Source organism: Schistocerca gregaria, chromosome 1 (genome assembly GCF_023897955.1).
Source record: "Schistocerca gregaria isolate iqSchGreg1 chromosome 1, iqSchGreg1.2, whole genome shotgun sequence".
Taxonomy (NCBI): domain Eukaryota; kingdom Metazoa; phylum Arthropoda; class Insecta; order Orthoptera; family Acrididae; genus Schistocerca; species Schistocerca gregaria.
In genome coordinates, this window is record NC_064920.1 from 970,566,548 (window position 1) to 970,588,215 (window position 21,668).

General features: G+C 43.4%; 1 protein-coding gene across 4 annotated transcripts in view; it reads left to right on the plus strand.

Annotated features, from left to right (window-relative positions):
* Positions 1 to 21,668, plus strand: part of LOC126276649 (probable glycoprotein hormone G-protein coupled receptor) — a 1,482,411-nt gene that overhangs the window by 1,335,770 nt on the left and 124,973 nt on the right. For all 4 annotated transcript variants that reach the window (XM_049977295.1, XM_049977293.1, XM_049977296.1 and 1 more), the window contains one exon: positions 19,309 to 19,537. In XM_049977295.1, the coding sequence (XP_049833252.1) occupies positions 19,309 to 19,537 (229 nt within the window). The remainder of the gene's footprint in view (positions 1 to 19,308; positions 19,538 to 21,668) is intronic.

The window sequence follows — 21,668 nt, forward strand, 5'->3', positions numbered from 1 at the left end:
GATTCTGTGGAGAAACTGTTCATTTATTATCTTATTTTCTTATGTAGAACCGTGTCCCGAACGCTTCGATTGCTTTCTTTTCCGATTTTCCTACAGATCGTGATTCACTTCCATACAATTTTCCAAAAGTAAGTTCTCAGAGATTTCTTCCACAAATTACAGCTGTTGTTGTTCTTGTGATCTTCAGTCCTGAGACTGCTTTAATGCAGCTGTCCATGCTACTCCATCCTGTGCAAGCTTCTTCATCTCCCAGTACCTACTGCAGCCTACATCCTTCTGAATCTGCTTCGTGTATTCATCTCTTGGTCTCCCTATACGATTTTTACCCTCCACGCTGCCCTCCAGTACTAAATTGGTGATCCCTTGATGCTCAGAACATGTCCTACCATCCAATCCCTTCTTCTAGTCAAATTGTGCCACAAACTCCTCTTCTCCCCAATTCTATTCACTACCTCCTCATTAGTTATGTGATCTACCCATCTAATCTTCAGTATTCTTCTGTAGCACCACATTTCGAAAGCTTCTATTCTCTTCTTGTCCAAACTGTTTATCGTCCACGTTTTACTTCCGTACATGGCTACACTCCATACAAATACTTTCAGAAACGACTTCCTGACACTTAAACCAATACTCGATGTTAACAAATTTATCTTTTTCAGAAACGTTTTCCTTGCCATTGCCAGTCTACATTTTATATCCTCTCTACTTCGATCATCATCAGTTATTTTGCTGCCCAAATAGCAAAACTCCTTTACTACTTTAAGAGTCTCATTTCCTAATCTAATTCCCTCAGCATCATCCGACTTAATTCGACTACATTCCATTATCCTCGTTTTGCTTTTGTTGATGTTCATCTTGCACCCTCCTTTCAAGACACTGTCCATTTCGTTCAACTGCTCTTCCAAGTCGTTTGCTGTCTCTGACAGAATTACAATGTCATCGGCGAAAGTACAGCTAATGTTAGAAAATAGTAGACTTGTTTTGACCAGGAGGGTCCTCTTTGTTTTTGCCAGTTTTTTATGTCCACCTTCGCAAGTGAATTATTCCGCTTCCACATTAGGGTAATGAAGTAAAAAAGATCTCTGTAAGCTTTCTGTAAAAACTAATTATGTTTACAATACGACCTAAATTTAACAATTACAAGAAGAGCAGAACCCAAACGTCGGTTTGTACATGGTCTAGTCACATTAATGTGACCACCTGTCAAAGCCTAAATAGCTGCCTTTTGCAGCGCGTACGTACAGGAATACAGTCAGTGAGGTTCTGGAAGGTACCGAGAGGGATTCCAGTGCGGTGGCCAGCACGCTGGGTTTCTCTATTGAGGACCCATGGCGCGGCCAGCCCGATCGACGTGGTCCCACAGATTGTCGATTGAGTGTTAATCTGGAGAGTCTGGTAGTTAGGAGAGTACGGTAAGGTCATCGTGTTGCTCTTCGAACCACGCACGTACACAGCGACTTGTGTGACACGTTGCATTGTCCTGCTGGAAGATGCCACCGTGCTGTGGGAAAACTAATTGCATGTAGGGGTGGGCACGGTTCCCAAAAATGGATAGATACCTGTGTTGATCTACTGCGCCTTCCAGAACGACAGCATCACCCAGAGAACGCCATGAAGTCATTCCTCGGTCCACAGCTCTCCCTTTTCCAGCCTGGGCCCTTGTTGCAGATTCCTCGACTTACGCCAAAGGGAGGTTGGGTTTCGGGTTCCGCTGAATAGGTCAGGTGTCCCCTACACATAGCAGGCGGCTACACGGGTAGCAGGGGCTCTGTGCCGTGGGCTGGGCGGACTTTTAAGTTAGAGGGTCTCGGGAAAACACAAGAAGGGCTTCAGTCACAAAGGATGCAGGGTGAACACAGGAACGTAAATACAGGAACCATTGGTATAACAGTTGTAAATTGTCGTAGCCGTGTTGGGAAAGTACCAGAGCTCCAAGCGTTAATAGGAAGCCCTGATGCTCAAATAGTTATACGCACTGAAAGCTGGCTAAAGCCGGATATAAGCTCAGCCGAAATTTTACGAAGAACTTAACGGTGTTCCGAAAGGACAGGCTAAACACGTTTGGCGGTGGAGTGTTTGTTGAGATCAGAAGTAGTTTAACTGGTCGAGAAATTGAAGTAGTTACTTTATGTGAGTTAGTATGGGCAGAGGTCATTGTTGGCAACCGGAAAAAAATAATAATTGGATCCTTTTACCGACCTCCCAATTCAGATGATACAGTTGCTGAAAGGTTCAAAGAAAACTTGAGTTTGATTTCAAACGCGTATCCGACTCATACGATAATAGTTGGTGGTGCCTTTAATTTACCCTCGATATGTTGGTGAAATTACATATTCAATTCCGGAGGTACGCATAAAATATCATCCGAAATCGTGCTAAACCCATTCTCTGAAAATTCTTTCGAGCAGTTACTTCATGAGCCACGAGAACGGTTGTGAAAACACACTTGACCTCTTAGCAACAAATAATCCTGAGTTAATAACGAGCATCAAAACAGATACAGGGATTAGTGAACACAGGATTGTCATAGCGAGGATGAATATTGCGATCCCCAAATCCTCGAAAAATAAGCGAAAAATATACCTATTCAAAAAAAGCAGATAAAAATTCACTTGACGCCTTCCTGAGAGACAATCTCAACTCATTCAAAATTAATAATATAAGTGTAGACCATATGTGGCTTGAATTCAAAGAAACAGTATCGGCAGCAAATGAGAGATTTATACCAAATAAATTAACAAACGACGGAGCTGATCCTCCTTGGTACACAAAACGGGTTAGAACACTGTTGCAGACACAACGAAACAAACATGCCAAATTTAAACAGGCGCAAAATTCCCAAGATTGGCGATCTTTCACAGAAGCTCGAAATTTAGCGCGGACTTCATTGCGAGATGCCTATAACAGATTCCAGAACGAAATCTTGTCTCGAAACCTGAGAGGAAATTCAAAGATATTCTGGTCGTATGTGAAGTATGTTAGCGGTAAGAAACAACCAATCCCTTCTCTGCGCGATAGCAATGCAGATACTATCGAAGACAGTACTGCCAAAGCAGAGTCGCTAAACACAGCCTTCCGAAATGCCTTCACAAAAGAAGACGAAGTAAATATTCCAGAATTCGAATCGAGAACGTCCGCCAACATGAGTAACGTGGAAGTACATATCTTCGGAGTAGTGAAGCAACTTCAATCACTTAATAAAAGCAGGTCTTAGGGTCCTGACTATATACCAATTAGGTTCCTTTCGGAGTGGACTGATGCATTAGCTCCATACTTAACAATCATATACAACCGTTGGCTCGACGAAAGATCCGTACCCAAAGACTGGAAAGTTGCACAGGTCACACCAATATTCACGAAAGGTAGCAGAAGTAAGCCACTAAACTACAGGCCCATATTGTTAAAGTCGATATGCAGCAGCATTTTGAAACATACATTGTGTTCGAACATCATGAATTACCTCGAAGAAAACGGTCTATTGACACACAGTCAACATGGTTTTAGAAAACATCGTTCTTGTGAAACACAACTAGCTCTTTCTTGCTCTTGTGCTATTGACACGGAATTTCAGATCGATTCCGTATTTATCGATTTTGACACTGTACCACACAAGCGGCTTGTAGTAAAATTGTGTGGTTATAGAATATCGTTTCAGTTATGTGACTGGATTTGTGATTTCCTGTCAGAGAGGTCACAGTTCGTAGTAATTGACAGAAAGTCATCGAGTAAAACAGAAGTGATTTCTGGCGTTCCCCAATGTAATGTTATAGGCCCTCTGCTGTTTCTTATCTATATAAACGATTTGGAAGACAATCTGAGCAGCCGCCTTAGGTTGTTTGCAGATGACGCTGTCGTTTATCGACTAATAAAGTCATCCGAAAACCAAAACAAATTGCAAAACGATTTAGAAAAGGTATTTGAATCGTGCAAAAATTGGTAGTTGACCCCAAATAGCGAAAAGTGTGAGTTCATCCACATGAGTGCTAAAAGGAATTCGTTAAACTCCGGTTACACGATAAATCAATCTAATCTAAAAGCCGTAAATTCAACTAACAACACAGGTATCACAATTACGAACAACTTCAATTGGAAGGAACACATAGAAAACGTTGTGTGGAAGGCTAACCAAAGACTGCGTTTTATCGGCAGGACACTTAGAAAATGTGACAGATCTACTAAGGAGACTGCCTACACTACGCTTGTCCGTCCGCTTGTAGAATACTGCTGCGCGGTGTGGGATCCTTACGAGATAGGGCTAACGGAGTATATCGAAAAAGTTCAAATAAAGGCAGTACGTTTTGTATTATCGCGAAATATGGGAGACAGTGTCACAGAAATGATACAGTATTTGGGCTGAACATCATTAAAAGAAAGGCGTTTTTCGCTACGACGGAATCTTTCACGAAATTCTAATCACCAACTTTCTCCTCCAAATGCGAAAATATTTTGTTGTCACCGGCCTACATAGGGAGTAACGATCACCACGATAAAATAAGGGAAATAAGAGCTCGTACGGAAAAATACAGGTGTTCGTTCTTTCCGCGCGCTATACGATATTGGAATAATAGAGAAGTGTGAAGGTGGTTCGATGAACCCTCTGCCAGGCACTGAAATGTGATTTGCAGAGCATCCATGTACGTGTAGATGTAGGTGTACACACGTCAACGGCCGTCTGTCTGAAGATGCATACAGCGTCATTCATCTGAAAGAGGCGACCTGTCGCCACACATTGGACGTCCCGTTGAGGTACTGGAGTGCAAATCCCAGGCTTCGTCGATGGTGAACGCCGTTCAGCGTGGGTCCATCGACCAGGCGCTTGCTGCGGAGGTCCAAACGGAGCAACGTTCGCTGAAACGTCATTGAGGAACCGCTGTTGGTAGTCCCCTTGGTTCATATGGGAGACCAGTTGGTCAACAGTTTCACGTCTGTTCGCCCGTGCATACCTCCGCAGTCACCGCTCATCCCTGTCATCTATGGCCTCTGGTGCACCACGGTTGCCTTGGCGCCGGTTTTGGATTGCACAATTTTGGTAGATACGGTGTAATTTAACCAAGGCAGCACGCGAGCAGATTAAAAAATCATTAATTTCGGAAATGCTTTCAGCCTTGGCCCCAAAGAGAACGATCGTGCCCTTTTTGGACGTCAGGTAAATCGTTCCGTTTCCTCATTATGACAATGACTGCACTGTTTACCGCCCCCCCCCCCCCCCCCCCGCCTCCTACCACCAGACAAGCTTTATACATGGTGTTACAAAAAGGTACGGCCAAACTTTCAGGAAACATTCCTCACACACAAAGAAAGAAAATATGTTATATGCACATGTATCCGGAAACGCTTACTTTCCATGTTAGAGCTCATTTTATTACTTCTCTTCAAATCACATTAACCATGGAATGGAAATACACAGTAACAGAACGTACCAGCGTGACGTCAAACACTTTGTTACAGAAAATGTTCAAAATTTCCTCCGTTAGCGAGGATACATGCATCCACCCTCGGTCGCATGGAATCCCTGATGCGCTGATGCAGCCCTGGAGAATGGCGTATTTTATTACAGTCGTCCACAATACGAGCACGAAGAGTCTCTACATTTGGTACCAGGGTAGCGTAGACAAGAGCTTACAAATGCCCCCATAAATGAAAGTCAAGAGGGTTGAGGTCAGGAGAGCGTGGAGGCCATGGAATTGGTCCGCCTCTACCAATCCATCGGTTACCGAATCTGTTGTTGAGAAGCGTACGAATACTTCGACTGAAATGTTCAGGAGCTCCATCGTGCATGAACCACATGTTGTGTCGTACTTGTAAAGGCACATGTTCTAGCACCACAGGTAGAGTATCGCGTCTGAAATCATGATAACGTGCTCCACTGAGCGTAGGTGGAAGACCTAAAATGAGCTCTAACATGGAAATTAAGTGTTTCCGGACACATGTCCACATAACATCTTTTCTTTATTTGTGTGTAAGGATTGTTTCCCGAAAGTTTGGCCGTACCTTTTTGTAACACCCTGTATACCTTCCACTGCTGGTGTTGCCGTTTGCCTTCTGTGAGGGCGGTTATTGCACGTTGACATCGAACACATTAATGTGACTGTACTCTGTAACACTGAAGGACGATCTGAGTGAGAAAAAGAAATGAACTCGAGGGGTGCTTATTCTTAGATGGCTCTTGTAGTCTAATTTGAGGATTTTGTCCTGTTTGATAGACCACAAGTGTTCTGCATCAATTTGTTCGCCTCGTCTTCACCTCCACCAATATACAAGGTGTACAACTTTGCTTCCGCCGTTATTTCCCCAACATTTGAGGCTTTAATGAAAGAAATTGGTTACACATGTATCATTCGAAGTATTTTCCATCGCTGACCACTACTTTCTCCCGTCATTCACGCAGTCTACGGATCCTACGTCGAAAAAATTGTTAGTCTCTCGAAGCGATCCACTAATCGATTCAGTTTGTGACTTTTTCATGAAATCGGATGTATTGGACAGCCAGGGCATGCACCATTGATCTAAACAGGTGATACTCAGAGGGTGCAATGTCTGGAGAATACGGCAGGTGGTTAGGTCTTCCCAACGCTTCCAAGTACTTTCTGACCTCTTTTGCAACGTTGGGTCGAGCGTTGTCGTGCTGCAAAATCACTTTACCGTATCTCTCGCTGTATTGCGGCTGTTTGTCTTTTAGTTCTGTGCTCAGACGGATTAATTGCGTTCTATAACGAGCACCTGTGATTGTTTCATTTGGTTTTAACACTTCATAGTACACAACGCTGAGCTGCTCCCACCAAATTTAATACATGATTTTGGAGCTGTGAATATTCGGTTTCGCCGTCGACGTCGAAGCATGGCCGGGATATCCCCATGATGTTTTTGCGTTTAGGGTTATCGTAATGAACCCATTTTTCGTCCCCGGCCACAATGCGATGCAGAAATCCCTTCCGTTTTTGCCTCTGAAGCAACTGTTCAGAAACGCACAAAGCCGTTCAACGTCTCTTTGTTTCAGCTCACAAGCGTCCCAAATTACTTCTTCCTGAATCATGTCCATAACCTTCAGACATTTTGAAATGGCTTGCCTTGTTACTCCCACTAATCGCGCCGATTCTTCTTGAGTTTGACGCGAGGCTTCACTCAGCAATGTCTCCAATTCTGCATCTTCGAAAACATTTTCCCTTCCACCACTATGCCGCCCTACGACGTTAAAATCACCGTTCTTCAAGCGTTGAAACCATTCACGACACGTTCTTTCACCAATAGTGTCCTTACCATACGTACTTGACAGCATTCGGTAAGACCCAGACGCTGTTTTCTTCATACTGAAACAGAACTGTAACTCCTCCCTCAAATGACGAAAATTAGGCTCGTAAACTGACATTTTCAGTCAAGAACAACTTTATGATGCAGACACAAATCGACTAATGTTTGAATGAGGTTATGTTGACCGAGGAACAAGCTAACTGCCTGACGTCAGCGATCTGTTTCTTTCGACCGCTATTTACCGTTGTCACCACCTATCTGCAAACGGCGGAAGCAAAGTTGTACACCTTTTATTACGGTGTGGTTATAGTTCAACTTTCCCTATTTAACACGTTATAACAGGGAAACTAATTGCCGTACGAGTATCAAACTTGGTAGCATTAATGACCAGAGCATAGGGCACATGATTTCCATGCATCACAGCGTCACCGTCCAGTTTCAACTATGGCGACCAGGGCATTATTTGTGTATCACTAATATCAAAACAGCAATAATGCTGCAGATTCACTTTGAGAATATCGCCGGCTGAACGGATTACTGAAGGGTCATGTTTCTCCACCTGCTGTGCGCAGCATAATGTAGTAAAACCTCCTGTCAAATGAAAACTGAGTGCCAGACCGAGACTCGAACTTGGGACCTTTCCCTTTCGCGGGCAAGTGCTCTACCGACTGAGCTACCCAAGTACGACTCACTCCCCGTCCTCACAGCTTTAATTCCGCCAGTACCTGCTGTGAGGGCGGGGCGTGAGTCATGCTTGGGTAGCTCAATCGGTAGAGCACTTGCCCGCGAATGGCAAATGTCGCGAGTTAGAGTCTCGGTCCGGCACACAGTTTTAATCTGCCAGGAAGTTTCATATCAACGCACACTCCACTGTAGAGTGAAAATTTCATTGATGATGTAGTAGTTCGATTCAATTGGAGAGCTGCGTATCGCTCCGGGAAGAAGCCGACGACCAGTTGTACCACAGGTGGTTGATGAAATCGCTGTTGCTATGGCAGACAATGCTGCGCGCATTTCTCGATCGTCAGGCAGTGCGTGTGCTGTGTCACGACAGTTGAACATCCCGTGATCAACTGTACGGAAGGTGCTTCGAACCATTCTCAAGTAGTATCTGTACAAGATCCATATGGTACAGCAGCTTGAACCACAGGACACAACGATGTGTTGTCTTCGCTCTCCACTTTCTCGCAAGGATTGAGGTTGATGAGAGCTAGTCCTGACCATTCTGTAGACGGACGAAGCTCATTTTTCTCTGACAGCTGATGTGAACACACAGAATTGCCGAGTGTGGGTATCTTCACCTGCAGTCACTGTGCGTGAAATTCCTCACAGTATGGTGTGGCTTCACGGCTACGTTCATCATTGGCCCATTCTTTTTTGAATAAGTGGGAGCTCAAGGAAAAAGGCGAGCAGTGTGACTGGACAGCGTTACTCCGATATGTTTCGGCAACATGTCATGCAAGATAGGGTCCCAACGCACATCACTCGTGAATTATCGGCCGATCGCTTCCAAATGCTTGGCCGGTGCTATCGCCTGATCTCACTCCTTGTGATAACTCGTTGCGGGGCTACCTGAAGGGCAGGGTTTCCAGGGAAACATTTACACGTGTGCCGATCTGAAGCGCAGCATATCATGAGAGGCAGCCAGCGTACCTAGGGACATGCTTCGTTCTACTATGCAGAATGCAATCCTGTGCTTTCAGACTCTTCCGAACACTGATGGGCACCACATAGAGCCCCTTTTGTAGCAATGATGATACCGGTATGTAATGGTATGATGCACCGCAGCAGCACATTAAAAGTGTTTAAGTTTACTTGAGTCTGCAATATTTCTCTTTCCCATATCCTTGACATTAACGCTACCAAGTCTGGTACTCGTACGGCAATTGGTTGGCGTGTTACAAAGTGTTAAATAGGGAAAGTTTAATTATAACCAGGCGGTAGACTGCAAACAGCTGCCTTTTACAAGCGGTGTAGTGTGAAAAGTGGAATTGAGGCAAGGCCCCCCCTGCGTGTCGATTCAATTCGGCACAGGAAAGAGAAACAAAAAGCATTAATGATGGAATCGCAGCGGCACCTCGGGCTGCCTCGTTACGCCGGAGGCTGCTCCGCTGTCACTGCGGCAGCTCTTGCCGCTGCTCGTCTGTGAGGGCGATCTGGCCGCCACGCCGGCGCGCAGTAATAAGGCGACGCAGCGTATCGCTTTCCCGAGACAATTCGGGCGAGCCAGATGAAATCCCGTCCCCGTGTCAACAACACACGTGTCCCTCAGCCCTGCCCTATGTAGGTCAACAGCAGCTGTCTGCCTCCGCTCTGCAGGCACGCACGCATACCACACAGCTACGCCGTAAAATTTCAAAAGTGATAGTTTAGGAATTTCTTCCGTATATTCTCAGAGCCGATATTACAAGCACAGAGTATCGTAATTTCATGGGTATTTTCTGTACCTCAGCTTCAATTAATAGGGATTCCGTCAGATTTTCTGGAGTGATGCAACCAATACCATTATCTCGGTCACATACGGATATAAAGCAATAAATGCTGCATACATTCTTTGAATCAAATCACCTTTAATCTGCCATGGCCTCCATACGTCCTTTGCCTGTCACACTGCCTACGAACACTTGCTGCGTTCCCTGACGAGGCGAATTACTTCGTTGTGGCCTGTAACTTGAATTACAGACCCATATCAGTGACTTCAATTTGCAGTAGGATTTTGGAACATATGCTGTAATCGAACATTATGAATCACCTCGAAGAAAATGACTTATTGATACATAACCAACACGGATTCAGAAAATATCGTTCTTGTGCAACGCAGCTAGCTCTTTATTCCCATGAAATAATGAGTGCTGTCGACAAGGGATCTCAGACCGATTCCATATTCCTAGATTTCCAAAAGCCTTCTGATACCGTTCCTCACAAGCGACTATTAATCAAATTGCGTGCATATGGAGTATCGTCTCAGTTGTGTGAGTGGATTCGTGATTTCCTCTCAGAGATCACAGTTCGTAGTGATAGACGGTAAATCATCGAGTAGAACAGAAGTTATGTCTGGCGTTCTGCAAGGTAGTGTCATAGGCCCTCTGCTGTTCCTCATTTACATAAACGATCTAGGTGATAATCTGAGCAGCCTCCTTAGATTGTTTGCAGATGACGCTGTAATTTACCGTCTAGTAAGATCGTCAGGCGATGGATTCCAAATACAAAATGATCTAGAGGGAATTTCTGTCTGGTGCGACAAGTGGCAATTAGCACTAAACAAAGAAAAGTGCGAGGTCATCCACATGGGTACTAAAAGAAATCCGATAAATTTTGGGTATACGATAAATCGCACAAATATAAGGGCTGTCAGTTCGACTAAATACCTAGGAATTACAATTACGAGCAACTTAAATTTTAAAGACCACATAGATACTATTGTGGGGAAGGCGAAACAAAGACTGCACATTGTTGGGGAACTCTTAGAAGATGCGACAAACTCACTAAAGGGACAGCCTACATTACACTTGTCCGTCCTCTGCTGGAATATTGCTACCTTACCAGGTAGGATTGACGGAGGACATAGAAAAAGTGCAAAGAAGGGGGCAGCTCGATTCGCGTTGTCGCGCAATAGGGGTGAGAGTGTCACTGATACGATACGCGAGTTGAGGTGGCAGTCACTGAAACAATGGCGGTTTTGTTTGCGGCGAGATCTATTTACGAAATTTCAATCACCAACTTTCTCTTCAGAATGCGAAAATATTTTGTTGACACCCACCTACATAGGGAGAAATGATCATCATAATAAAATAAGAGAAATGAGGGCTCGAACGGTACGATGAACCCTCTGCCAGGCACTAAAGTGTGAATTGCGGAGTAACCATGTAGATGTAGAACCATTTCTCAAACAAACTAGTACAAGGATTTTCTCTCATGTGCAGTTTAAATTACATCTTTCAAAGTGTTTTTCCAACATCGCCTTAGCGTTCTTACTTTGCAGGAGGAAATCTAAAAAAAAAAAAAAAAAAAAAAAAAAGAGCACGTACAGTCGAAACGCTCGGAGCATCACACTGGCCTGGCGTGATGATCGCCTCCAGTCAGTGCCTGTTGGTATTTTTACTGCTGCTGTTCTTACGCAGTGTCACGTGGCTGTGCTTGTACACACGATGGACAGCACTCGTTGGCGCACCAACAAATCGCACAGCTTCGCTCAGAGCAAGGCTAAGAAGGTCGTAGCAGGGATTCATTTTATTTCTCGTTCTCAGCCTCAGGGAACGTCCTCTTCTCGTGCGGTTTCTCTTCAGCTGCGGCAGCCTGTTACGTACCTCCGGGAAATAACGTTTCAGTCCAGGCAGTCACCGTTATAACATCGGAAACAACTAAACAAACTACAGATTGCAATTCATTCGAAGAGTATTGGAAAACAGCGAGTGGTTCGTAGAGATCGAAGTTTGCTACGTGATTTCTGGGATGGAAAACGGTGGAGGAAAGAGTCGACTTTGAGGTCGTGCCAGTATGAAACTTTGGAAGGAATTGGTTTTGGTGCTGTTTAAGCACTGTTCATGCATTCACCTGTAGAGAATTGCGGAGGCAGCAGGAAACAAATTACGGTCGCCTGGTAGGTGGAACTCCCATTCCTTAGTCACTGATTTACTTCCCTGTGTATGAACTTACAGCCTATATACCGTTGTAGAATACCAATATGAATAGCGGCTGTGCCGCTCACAATAACAACAATGGATGAAGATGTATTAAGTTCACAAAACAGATAAAGTCTTATATTTGTTTTTATTTATTTATTTAGCGTATGGCTAGTATTACAACACACAGGAAATATTTTTTCCATTATCAACATATATACATACATATTTAACACACAGAAAATAGAATTATAGGTCAACTGACGAATCCGACAATGCTTCGCAGTTGCTAAATAAGTATGGCAATCAGATTTATGGCCTAATCTTTTCTCCCCTTCCCTCTGTCCATCTGCTCAACCCACTCTCTTGATCCATCTCCTCTACATCCCTATCTCAACATCTATATAATGTTCACTGCAGATTCCTATAAAAATTTGAAGTAAATGGTTCAAGAGCTTTTCAAGATTTTTGGTGACAACGTATCGCTTTTATATATTGCATTTATATTTATATGTTGTATCTATTTTTACAAAATGTACAGCCTATGTCCGTCCGAATTTTCGTTAGAGTATCGTGCAAAAATTTGAAGAAAATTGGTCTGGAACTCTCCGCAAGTTTTGGTAGCAACATTAAACAACGACAGGTCTTTATAAAGTAGCATACATTAAATTCACAGTATTAATAAATCACAGAAGGTCACAGACACATATCCAGCTGAAGAATATATTCAATTTTTGTCTTTGTTGTCATCAGGAACTCCTCCAGATCGCCAGGAAATAATTGTTTTGAGCACACACGTGTGATATGCTGAACATTTTAGCGTTCTGCACCATAATCACAGCTGGACGATATTGTTGAACCCCACTTGTACACTCATTCAGCGCATCTTCCACTACTCGTCCTTACTCTGTTGAGCACAAACAAGACCTTATGGTGCTTTCCAAAACCTGCTGGCCTGGACGAGATACAGGTCGTCTTAAGCTGTTCTGGGGTAGCGTTGTTCTGCCAGTTTCTGTCCATCGGCCTGTTACTATCATTCCACTGTCCATCAAATATTTTGCAGCTTGTAGAGGCGGATGACGGGAGTGAAAACTGCATTTATTGAGTGTATGGATGTTCACATGTACAGAGAAATAAGGATTGTCAGCTAGTTTTGTGAAATCCTACTTAAGAGCAGATCCTTTCCTCAAAATTAGGGGAGCTACAATACCGGTCAAAAGTTTTCGATTAACTATGAATTCGTTGCTAAAAAAGGGGATTTTGATTTGAATATTCTACTGTATCCCCGTTCTGGTGATTATACATTTTTAAGTATGTAAAGACTAAGCGCCCGTATGGTGTATTTAAGTGGTCGTTCGCTCAGAGGGCCGCTGTGAATATCTACAACAACACTGACGTGCCTTTACCTAAGATGGTTTCGTTCGAATCAGCCTCAGTTCTTCTGCTGTTTGTGCAGCAATCAGTTCGCTTTAGTTTACAACACACTGCGTGTTCTAGCAGTGTGTTTGTTTATCTGATCAGGTTCATATTAGATTACATCCTAATGGAACGGAAGCAGGAGATTCGAATTGAAAAAAAAGTGCTGTAATTGCAGTTCTGAAACAGGAACGCTATTCTAGTAGGACAGTACAAGCTAATTAATAGAAAAATAGTAACAAAATTTGGCGCAGCCCAATCTACAATGCTGTACATGTTGTAGCGGCTCTAGCAGTCTGGTGCAAGAGCAAGGGCTTCGCGATCTGGATGACCCAGAGTAACAACACACAAGGTAGATCAGTTCATATATATACAAAGTAAACGTCAGAGCTCTCGTACTGCACTTGAAATTGGGAAAGAAGTAAATAGTATGCGAGTGTCTTTCTCAACAATGCAACTCCGAGTTCGTGAACGGGGTTTAAAGGGCTACACAGCGGCCAGAAATCCTTTGTTACACCAACAAAATAAGGTAAAAGGGTTGCAATGGGCACAGTAAAATAAAAACTGAAGAGTGCAGCAATAGTCCAAAGTGTTACTCTCAGATTTAAAGTTTGAAGTTTTGGTAACCATCGTCGAATGTTTGTTCGTCGACGTCGTGGAGAATATGCGAAGAATCAGTGTGTGACGCTAACGGCGAAGCATAGCGGACGGTTTGTCATGGTGTGGTGATGTCTTGCGGGTCATATATTTGGTTATCTAGTGAGAATTAATTGAACATTAAAGAAAGATGGATATCACAGGATACTGATCAACAGTGCAGTCCCAGCTGGCAAGAGACTCATTGGGCATGGTTTGTTCTGCAGCAGAACAATGTTCCCAAACATAAGTCTAAATTAAGCCGAGGGTATGTCAACAGAAAAGAAAAATGCGAGGAATTGGAGAATATTATTTGGCCAAATCACTCACCTGATTTAACTCTCACAGAATTCTAATGGGATAAGCTTGACAGAGGGGTCAGAAAAGTGAGGTCATCTAATGCTAACAATCTTTGGAATAATGTAACAGACATGTTGGACTGCAACATCTGCAAAATCATTACAAAATCTTATTTCCAGACTGCCAAGAATCTGTGTAGCCTTTCGGAGGCTAAAGTGTAAATACTTCGATGACTCTATACCATATCGTATTGTACTTAATTACGTAGAGAGACAATATTTTCCTTGTTTCGTTGGTCTCTGTAGTTAGTACAGAGTGTTTGTACAATGAGATAAAGTACATAATTTTTATCACAGGTGATGGAAAACTTTTGACTGGTAGGGTATATGGCAGAGAATAGGCAATCAAAAAGTTGGGATGTTTCTGATTGTTCCTGTGATGATGCACATAGTCTGAGCTGCATGTCAACTACTGTAGTGTATGAGTTGTCAATCAAGCCTAAGCACAGCGAAGTATTCTGCCACAGGAAACACCAGTCCAAGAGCAGAAGTTCTTGGTGTTGGAGCTGTTTAATCCCATGCTGTCTCATAAATTTCTGCAAGATGCTACTTCTAGTCTTCATCTTAGTAGCAGATCTCAGCACTTGAGTGCTCTTTGCAGCTGAGCGTTCTGCTAGGAATGACCCACAGATAACTTGAACTTCTGTTATGCCTCAGGCTTCCAGATATGGCTTTATTTCCCTGTTAACAAGCTTGTTACTAGGGTGAAAACTGGTGACTTCTGTTTTGGCAATACTTGGCCCTAACCTCCAGGTTTTACAAATTTGCCAACAATTTGTGGGTTTTCAGTGAAGACAGACACAATAACACCCAGGTCTTTTCGACTCGCAGCAAGAGCACAGTCTTCAACATATCCAAATTTCCTTCTTGTTTTCTTAGGCTTTAGTGCTATATACAGAGAAAACAGAATGGCTAGCACTGATCCTTGTGGAAGGCGATTATTAAGCTTCTTTAGGGGCTCATATGATTCCCCATTAGAACTTGGAAGCTTCTATAGCACTAATGCTTTCCTATTTTAAGACGTGTTGTGAATCGTAAATGTTTATATACTCGTATCACCCCCTAGCATCCACACTGTATAGTACGCCACTGTTAGATCTATAAATGCAATTGACGTTTTTTGTATGTTTTGAAATCTATATCTGTGAATAAAGTTTAAAGACAATCCGTAAAATATGACAAATGAAGCGTAAACGTGTGAATACACTTTAGATCTGAGCAACTCATGAATGCTCGCGAAAACGTTGCTGCAAGTGTGTATGTTGCTCGCAGGAAGCTCTTGAGCCTCTCAGCGGCAGCCACCTACTGTTGGTTTTTCCAGCCCTTTTATTCAAAGGGCGCTCGAGTTCAGTTGCGACGGAACTGATGCGTACTGGGAAGTGTCTAACAATCGCCATCAATGTGGCTCACAAAATGCCTAGTCAGGGTTCTGTACTCACCTGTTTGCCCAAGAGACTCAAGAACCTCTCGCGATATTGTTGCTCGCAAGTATATATGGACCTTCGCGGCTGTGTAGATGTCCCATGAGGAATGGTCAATATTCAGGGATATAACAGGAACGTGTATTCGAAGAAAAAAAGTCTAGTAAACGTAGGCCTCTTCATCCTCGATACTGTGAAACAAATTTCTTCTGATGGAAGCTAATCGCTTTCCATATTTTGAGAGGTGGTAGTATGGGCCAAAACAAAACGTTCAATAAATATAGCTCTAAAGCGCTTATTTTAAGTACTATGAACACTTTTTCATCTTCACTAAGTTGAAACACATCTCTTCTACAGAAGAAGTCCTCATACTCGTAAGGTACGCGTTTGAGATCCCATGTTTATTATCCTTTCTGCTTCGAACGACGGTTCCTGTCATATCCCTGAATACTCACCATTCTTCCAGGGACATCCTGTAAAAAAATTATTTGACATAGGAGTAACTGTAGCACAATTCCATGAAAGAAGGTGGACATTATTCTTTAGGAATGTACTGCGTCCCTGAAATTGTAATATCTGGTTAACGCGTGTAGAATTACTGACAATGAGGCACATTTGCATACGTAAACTGAGTGTCTGTAAAGCGTCGATGATCTGCTCTGAATTGCAGGTAGCTGTGTGAATAGGCGGGCTTGACGGAATCAGTGTTGTGTACAAATGCGGGCAGCTCGTGTGATGTCGACACAATGTGTCGATCGCCCACCGAATCTCTGTGTTCATGTAGAGAGGCTTTTGAGGCAAATTATCAGAGCCACTTAAAGCCCTTCCTCGTTTCCTTGTCTCCTGCCTGATAACTCTCCTGTTAAAACGTTGCCTGGTTACCACGCGGGGGCAGACTCGTGCGGGCTCCTAACGTGCTCACAGCGTCTATTGTCTGCAGTGATCAGACGGCAGAGGCGGTATCAGTGTTATACTTGGAATTCGAGGTCAGACGACGAGAACACAGCTGGATGCATAAAGTTTCAACCATTGGACCGCAAGAAAGTGTCAGAATGAATGCAGGTTAGACAAACTCTGAAAACCGGGCAAGGAAGGAAGGCTGACCACTTAGTAAGGGGACGGACACAAATGTAGATGATTTCTTAGGTATAAATTAAGTGTTTTTGCAGCACAGTTTTACTTGTTGATGTAGAACGCTTCACCTGCAAATCCTCTCTCCCCCTTATCCTCAGTTTACTCACTTCCTAATTTCCATTTTTTCTGCCATGTTTTCGTTCCACTATTAAGTACAAACTTTACTGGGAGCATTTTTACAGCACACGTTTCAGCTGTAAGATGATTCCCATCGGCACGCTAATTTCTTTGATGATGAGAGTCATTTTTTAACTTTCAACGGTCTCTTAAGCTAAAAGCGGTTAAGAAGATTTTAAACAAAAACTTTTGAACATGTATATTTTGGGTTTCCATCCTGAAGTTCTTTTAAGTTGGGCACTTCAATATATTTCAGAAAAATAAGATGCTGATGATCTTCCATTTATCTCTGACCTCTATCAGAAATTTTAATTCGACTGAGCCAACCATCTGAAAATGACACCTTAAACCGACATTGTACAGCTGTTAAAGTTCCTACTAGTATTTTACGAATTAACAAACGCATTTGGAAATTTATCCCAAGTTTAGACACCGCATTTTTTCATCTCATACCTTAGAGTAACATAATCATATATTTCTACTGTGTATACACAAATATAGCTACAATGTGATAAAATGAAGAAGTAGAATGGAAAAAGCTGTAGTACCGATGATTCAGGGTGTGAACTATGACTCCAGAGCCCCTGTTCTCAACTGCGGCCCTTTATTAATGTACACTCAAGAATAATTTACCTAGTTATCAGTTGATACATTGTAGGGAGAGCGATCCTGACGCCACATAAAATGGAATAGTTTGGCGTGACAGCTGACTGAGATGACGTTAACACTAGTAGTACAGGTCGTCGGGGAGTCAGTAGGCTGCAGCGGAACAGGATGAGTGATCTCGACCAGACGCCATGTCTGATTTGGTACAGTTTGAGCGATGCTCATCAGATATGAGGTTCACGTGCCGATCTCCATGTCACATGCCACCACGTCAACGATGTGCCGAGAGTGAAGCCAGAGATGAGTTCCGTAAACAGCAAAGCGTTGATGATACCTGTCGTCGTCGATAATCACAAACGAATAGACGTTAGACGATGTTCCAAAGCACTCTCCAATTCAGTGCTGTATAGTAACAATAACAACAATGGAAACAACAGCAAGTGAACATCGTCACCACAAAAAACCACCTCTTCGTTATTTGGTAAAACAACAACTACTGTAGGTATGTTTCTCTGCTCACTGCGCATCAGAGGGCACAAAAAGGTGCAGAAACATTAACTTGGCCGCTCGAAGCACGGAAAACTGTCGCCTTGGCTAAGGTGTCACGCTACAAGTTGATAGACGCAGGTAGTACTGTTCAGGTATTTAAATCGTTCATACAGGTGGTGGAGATACTGTTATGTGGTGGCTTGGGATTAACAGAGTGAAACGTGGCCCCTGATATATCTGCCAGTGTCTCTCACCATAATACAACACATCCTTTTTTCCAATCATGAGCGTCCGTTTTCCAGCATATTACAACCACAAAGAACCCACATTATCAGAAACCTACATTATCATTCCATCAGTCTCAAATTATGACAAAATAGTTTGAAGGATGCTCCACAGATATAAAGTCCTTTTGTGGCTCTCCACGTCACCTGACTACAGAGCATATATCGGATGCTATCGAGTGGTTTTTTTTAAAGATGTGATACCAGATGTGATCAATCTCCTTGCATTATGGACAGGGTTGATCTGTCATCAATCACACTGGCTTCCCAACACTTTCAATGTCTCGTAAAGTGCATTCCAAGATATGATTTTACCATCAAGCCTCCAATGTAGTGACCAGTATGAGCAGGTTGCCAGTTGGTAGCCTTCCTTACAATGTGCACCACTCAGTCTCAGGAGTACATCCTGTCTGCGGCGACAGTGGAGCGATTATTTACTGTCTGCCTCCATAAGCATTGAGTGAAATGTGTGTAAACAGGTAGTGGCTCCCAGGTGACTGCCTTCCTGGCTGTCAATGTATACGCTGTAGTGATGCTGGAATAATGGTTCACAGTCTACCTCAACAAGCCTCTCAGATAGTGAATTGGCGTCCAGCTGGATGGCTTCCTGACGGTGTTTGCCATCCAGATTTCAATGTATATACTGTCCGTAGTGATTCTGGGGTCATGTTTTTGGGACGAAATGAACAAGCCTGGCAGGTGGTAAAACGTGTGCACGCCGGTGTGGGCTGCCAAGTGGCTGACTCCCTGTCGATGTTTTCTACCCAGCTGTCAATGTATACATTATCTTTAGTGACACTTAGGTCATGTTTCGGAGTCTACCTGAACAAGCCTCACAGGTAGGGAACTATTTGTACACAGGTGCTGGTGGTGTCTGCGAGCCAGCTATCAATGTATACGCTGTAGCGACGCTTGGGTCATGTTTCACAGTCTACCTCAACAAGCCTCTCAGGTAGTGAACTGTGTGTGCACACAGGTGCGGGCTGCCAGGTGGCGGGCTTTCTGACGGTGTTCGCTAGCCAGCTGTCGGTGTACACGCTGTCCGTGGTGACGCTGGAGCGCTGGTTCGCCATCACGTACGCCATCTACCTCAACAAGCGGCTGTCGCTGCGCGCCGCGGCACAAGTCATGGCTGGAGGCTGGCTGTACGCACTCGGCGTCGCGACGCTGCCACTGGTCGGCGTCAGCAACTACTCCAGCACCAGGTGAGTTGAGCTCCGCCTGAAACCTCAGACGACCTTCCTCACAATGGTAGGCGGACAGCAGTACAAACACTGGCATTCTGTGACTGCTGTCTGCCAGTCCCGTCGATGAAGAGGCCATTAGACAGGGCACGAGCTCAGATTGAGGGAGGTGGGAGAAGGAACCTGCTAATGTGCCTCAGAAAGGAATCATCCGGGCGTTTGCCTTAAAAATATAACCACTGCTCCAGCCTGCAATGACTGTGGGATTTAGTGGTTTGAACATCTCACTTACCAGTCTCTCAGACAGTAAAAGTGTAAATTCTTACTGGTCCCAGGCGGCCGGCTTACTGACGGTGTCTGCCAGCAACCGTCAGTGTAGTTGGTGTCTGTAGTGACAATGGGGCCATGTTTCATAGTCTGCAAGTCTTGAATTGAACGTAACTAATTCAGTTGATGTTTCCAGGCATTAACACGTAGAGGCTCAAAGTCAAACGACATTCGACAGAGCTCCAGGAAGATACGCTGAAGGCGCTAGGGGATCCCTCTTGGCATATAAAAAACAGCAGAAAGCTCGTTAAGAAACAGCGCCTACAGGTGTAAAGCAAAGTATAAATTCAGAGATAATCAGATAATCTATCCTTTCTTTCCAACCACAAGGGCGAAGCATGGGGCCTTAGATAACTACTGTAATAAAATATAATCCGACAAGTTTCAGATATTTTTCCACGTATTGGCTCTGAGCACTATGGGACTTAACTGCTGAGGTCATCAGTCCCCTATAACTTAGAACTACTTAAACCTAACGAACCTAAGGACATCACACACATCCATGCCCGAGGCAGGATTCGAAGCTGCGACCGTAGCGGTCGCGCGGTTCCGGACTGTAGCGCCCAGAATCGCTCGGCCACTCCGGCCGCTTCCATGTATTAAAGCAGTCTACAGCATACAAATTAATGCCTGCACTTTAGTTAATGGAGCAGAGGGCCAACTAGACAATGGCAAAACGAAAGCCATAACGCTGAATTTTCTTCAACCGTTCCTTCCAAAGATAAAATAAAGGAATATTGACACCATTATAATGCCCAGCCACTTCAAAGATTGGTGCCATAACAATTCATACTAGTGGTTCTGAAGAGGAGCTGTAATCATAAAACTCCATATCCCAGAGGAGTACCTTACCGTTTCCATTTAAAATTTTTTAGTGAATTAGCTCCATTGTTGATCAAAATCTTCAGTCGATTCCTTGAGCAACGGTTGTTCGCAATCTTCTGCACAGTCCTTGAGCAGAGAAATGTTCCCCATGATTCTCAATCACTAATAAGAAAAAACTCCCTTTCTATATCATATTATTACAAATACAATTTTATTTGTTTTAAAGTGCTTATTAACTGGATAATTTGCATAACACATTTTCATAGTTAATAACTGTGAGCACTGCGATAGCGCACTACCTCTGTCCGTCGTACAAATATGACTTTTCTAAACGATTACACTTTCCGACACGATAAACATATTTCTCATCGTCGCTTCGAATTTTTATTTACCTATTGCTACTGTGGCGTAACATACTTACTATAACTGAATTTTGTTATTTTGTTATTAGTTCACATCGTTCGGTTCATTTTTAAAGTTGTTTTCTCTTCATTCCCTCAACCACTCTCATCCCAACTACACTTATTCCAAACGCTGTCATTATTTAAAACCACTAAATCGCGAAAGATTCCCACGGGTCCCCTGGTCATATTGAATCGCTATTTACAGATCTTGGGATACCAAATTCAGTATAAGATTGACAGCTACCAAGCAAAGTAGACTATGGAATCGGCTATCTAATTAGTTTTGCAACTCTGCTGAAAATTTCCTGACTGTATGTAACAGATTATTCTGGAAGTATAATAGGCCCACGGTACACGTTAATGACCTAATGGATAATATTAGTCACAAATTTCTCTTCCTGCTTCTCGTAACCAAACCTTTCTTTTCCCCTGATGTCTTCTGTCTCCCGTTCTACTCATCATTAGGCGATATACATGGCAAATTTTAATTCTAGTCTTCATGGCATTACATAGCACCACAAGTGTAGCTGAAAGCCCTGGCTGGTGCAAGTAGGTTCCTGTTACTGTTCACTCATGGTCCACGCTGTGTATAGCGG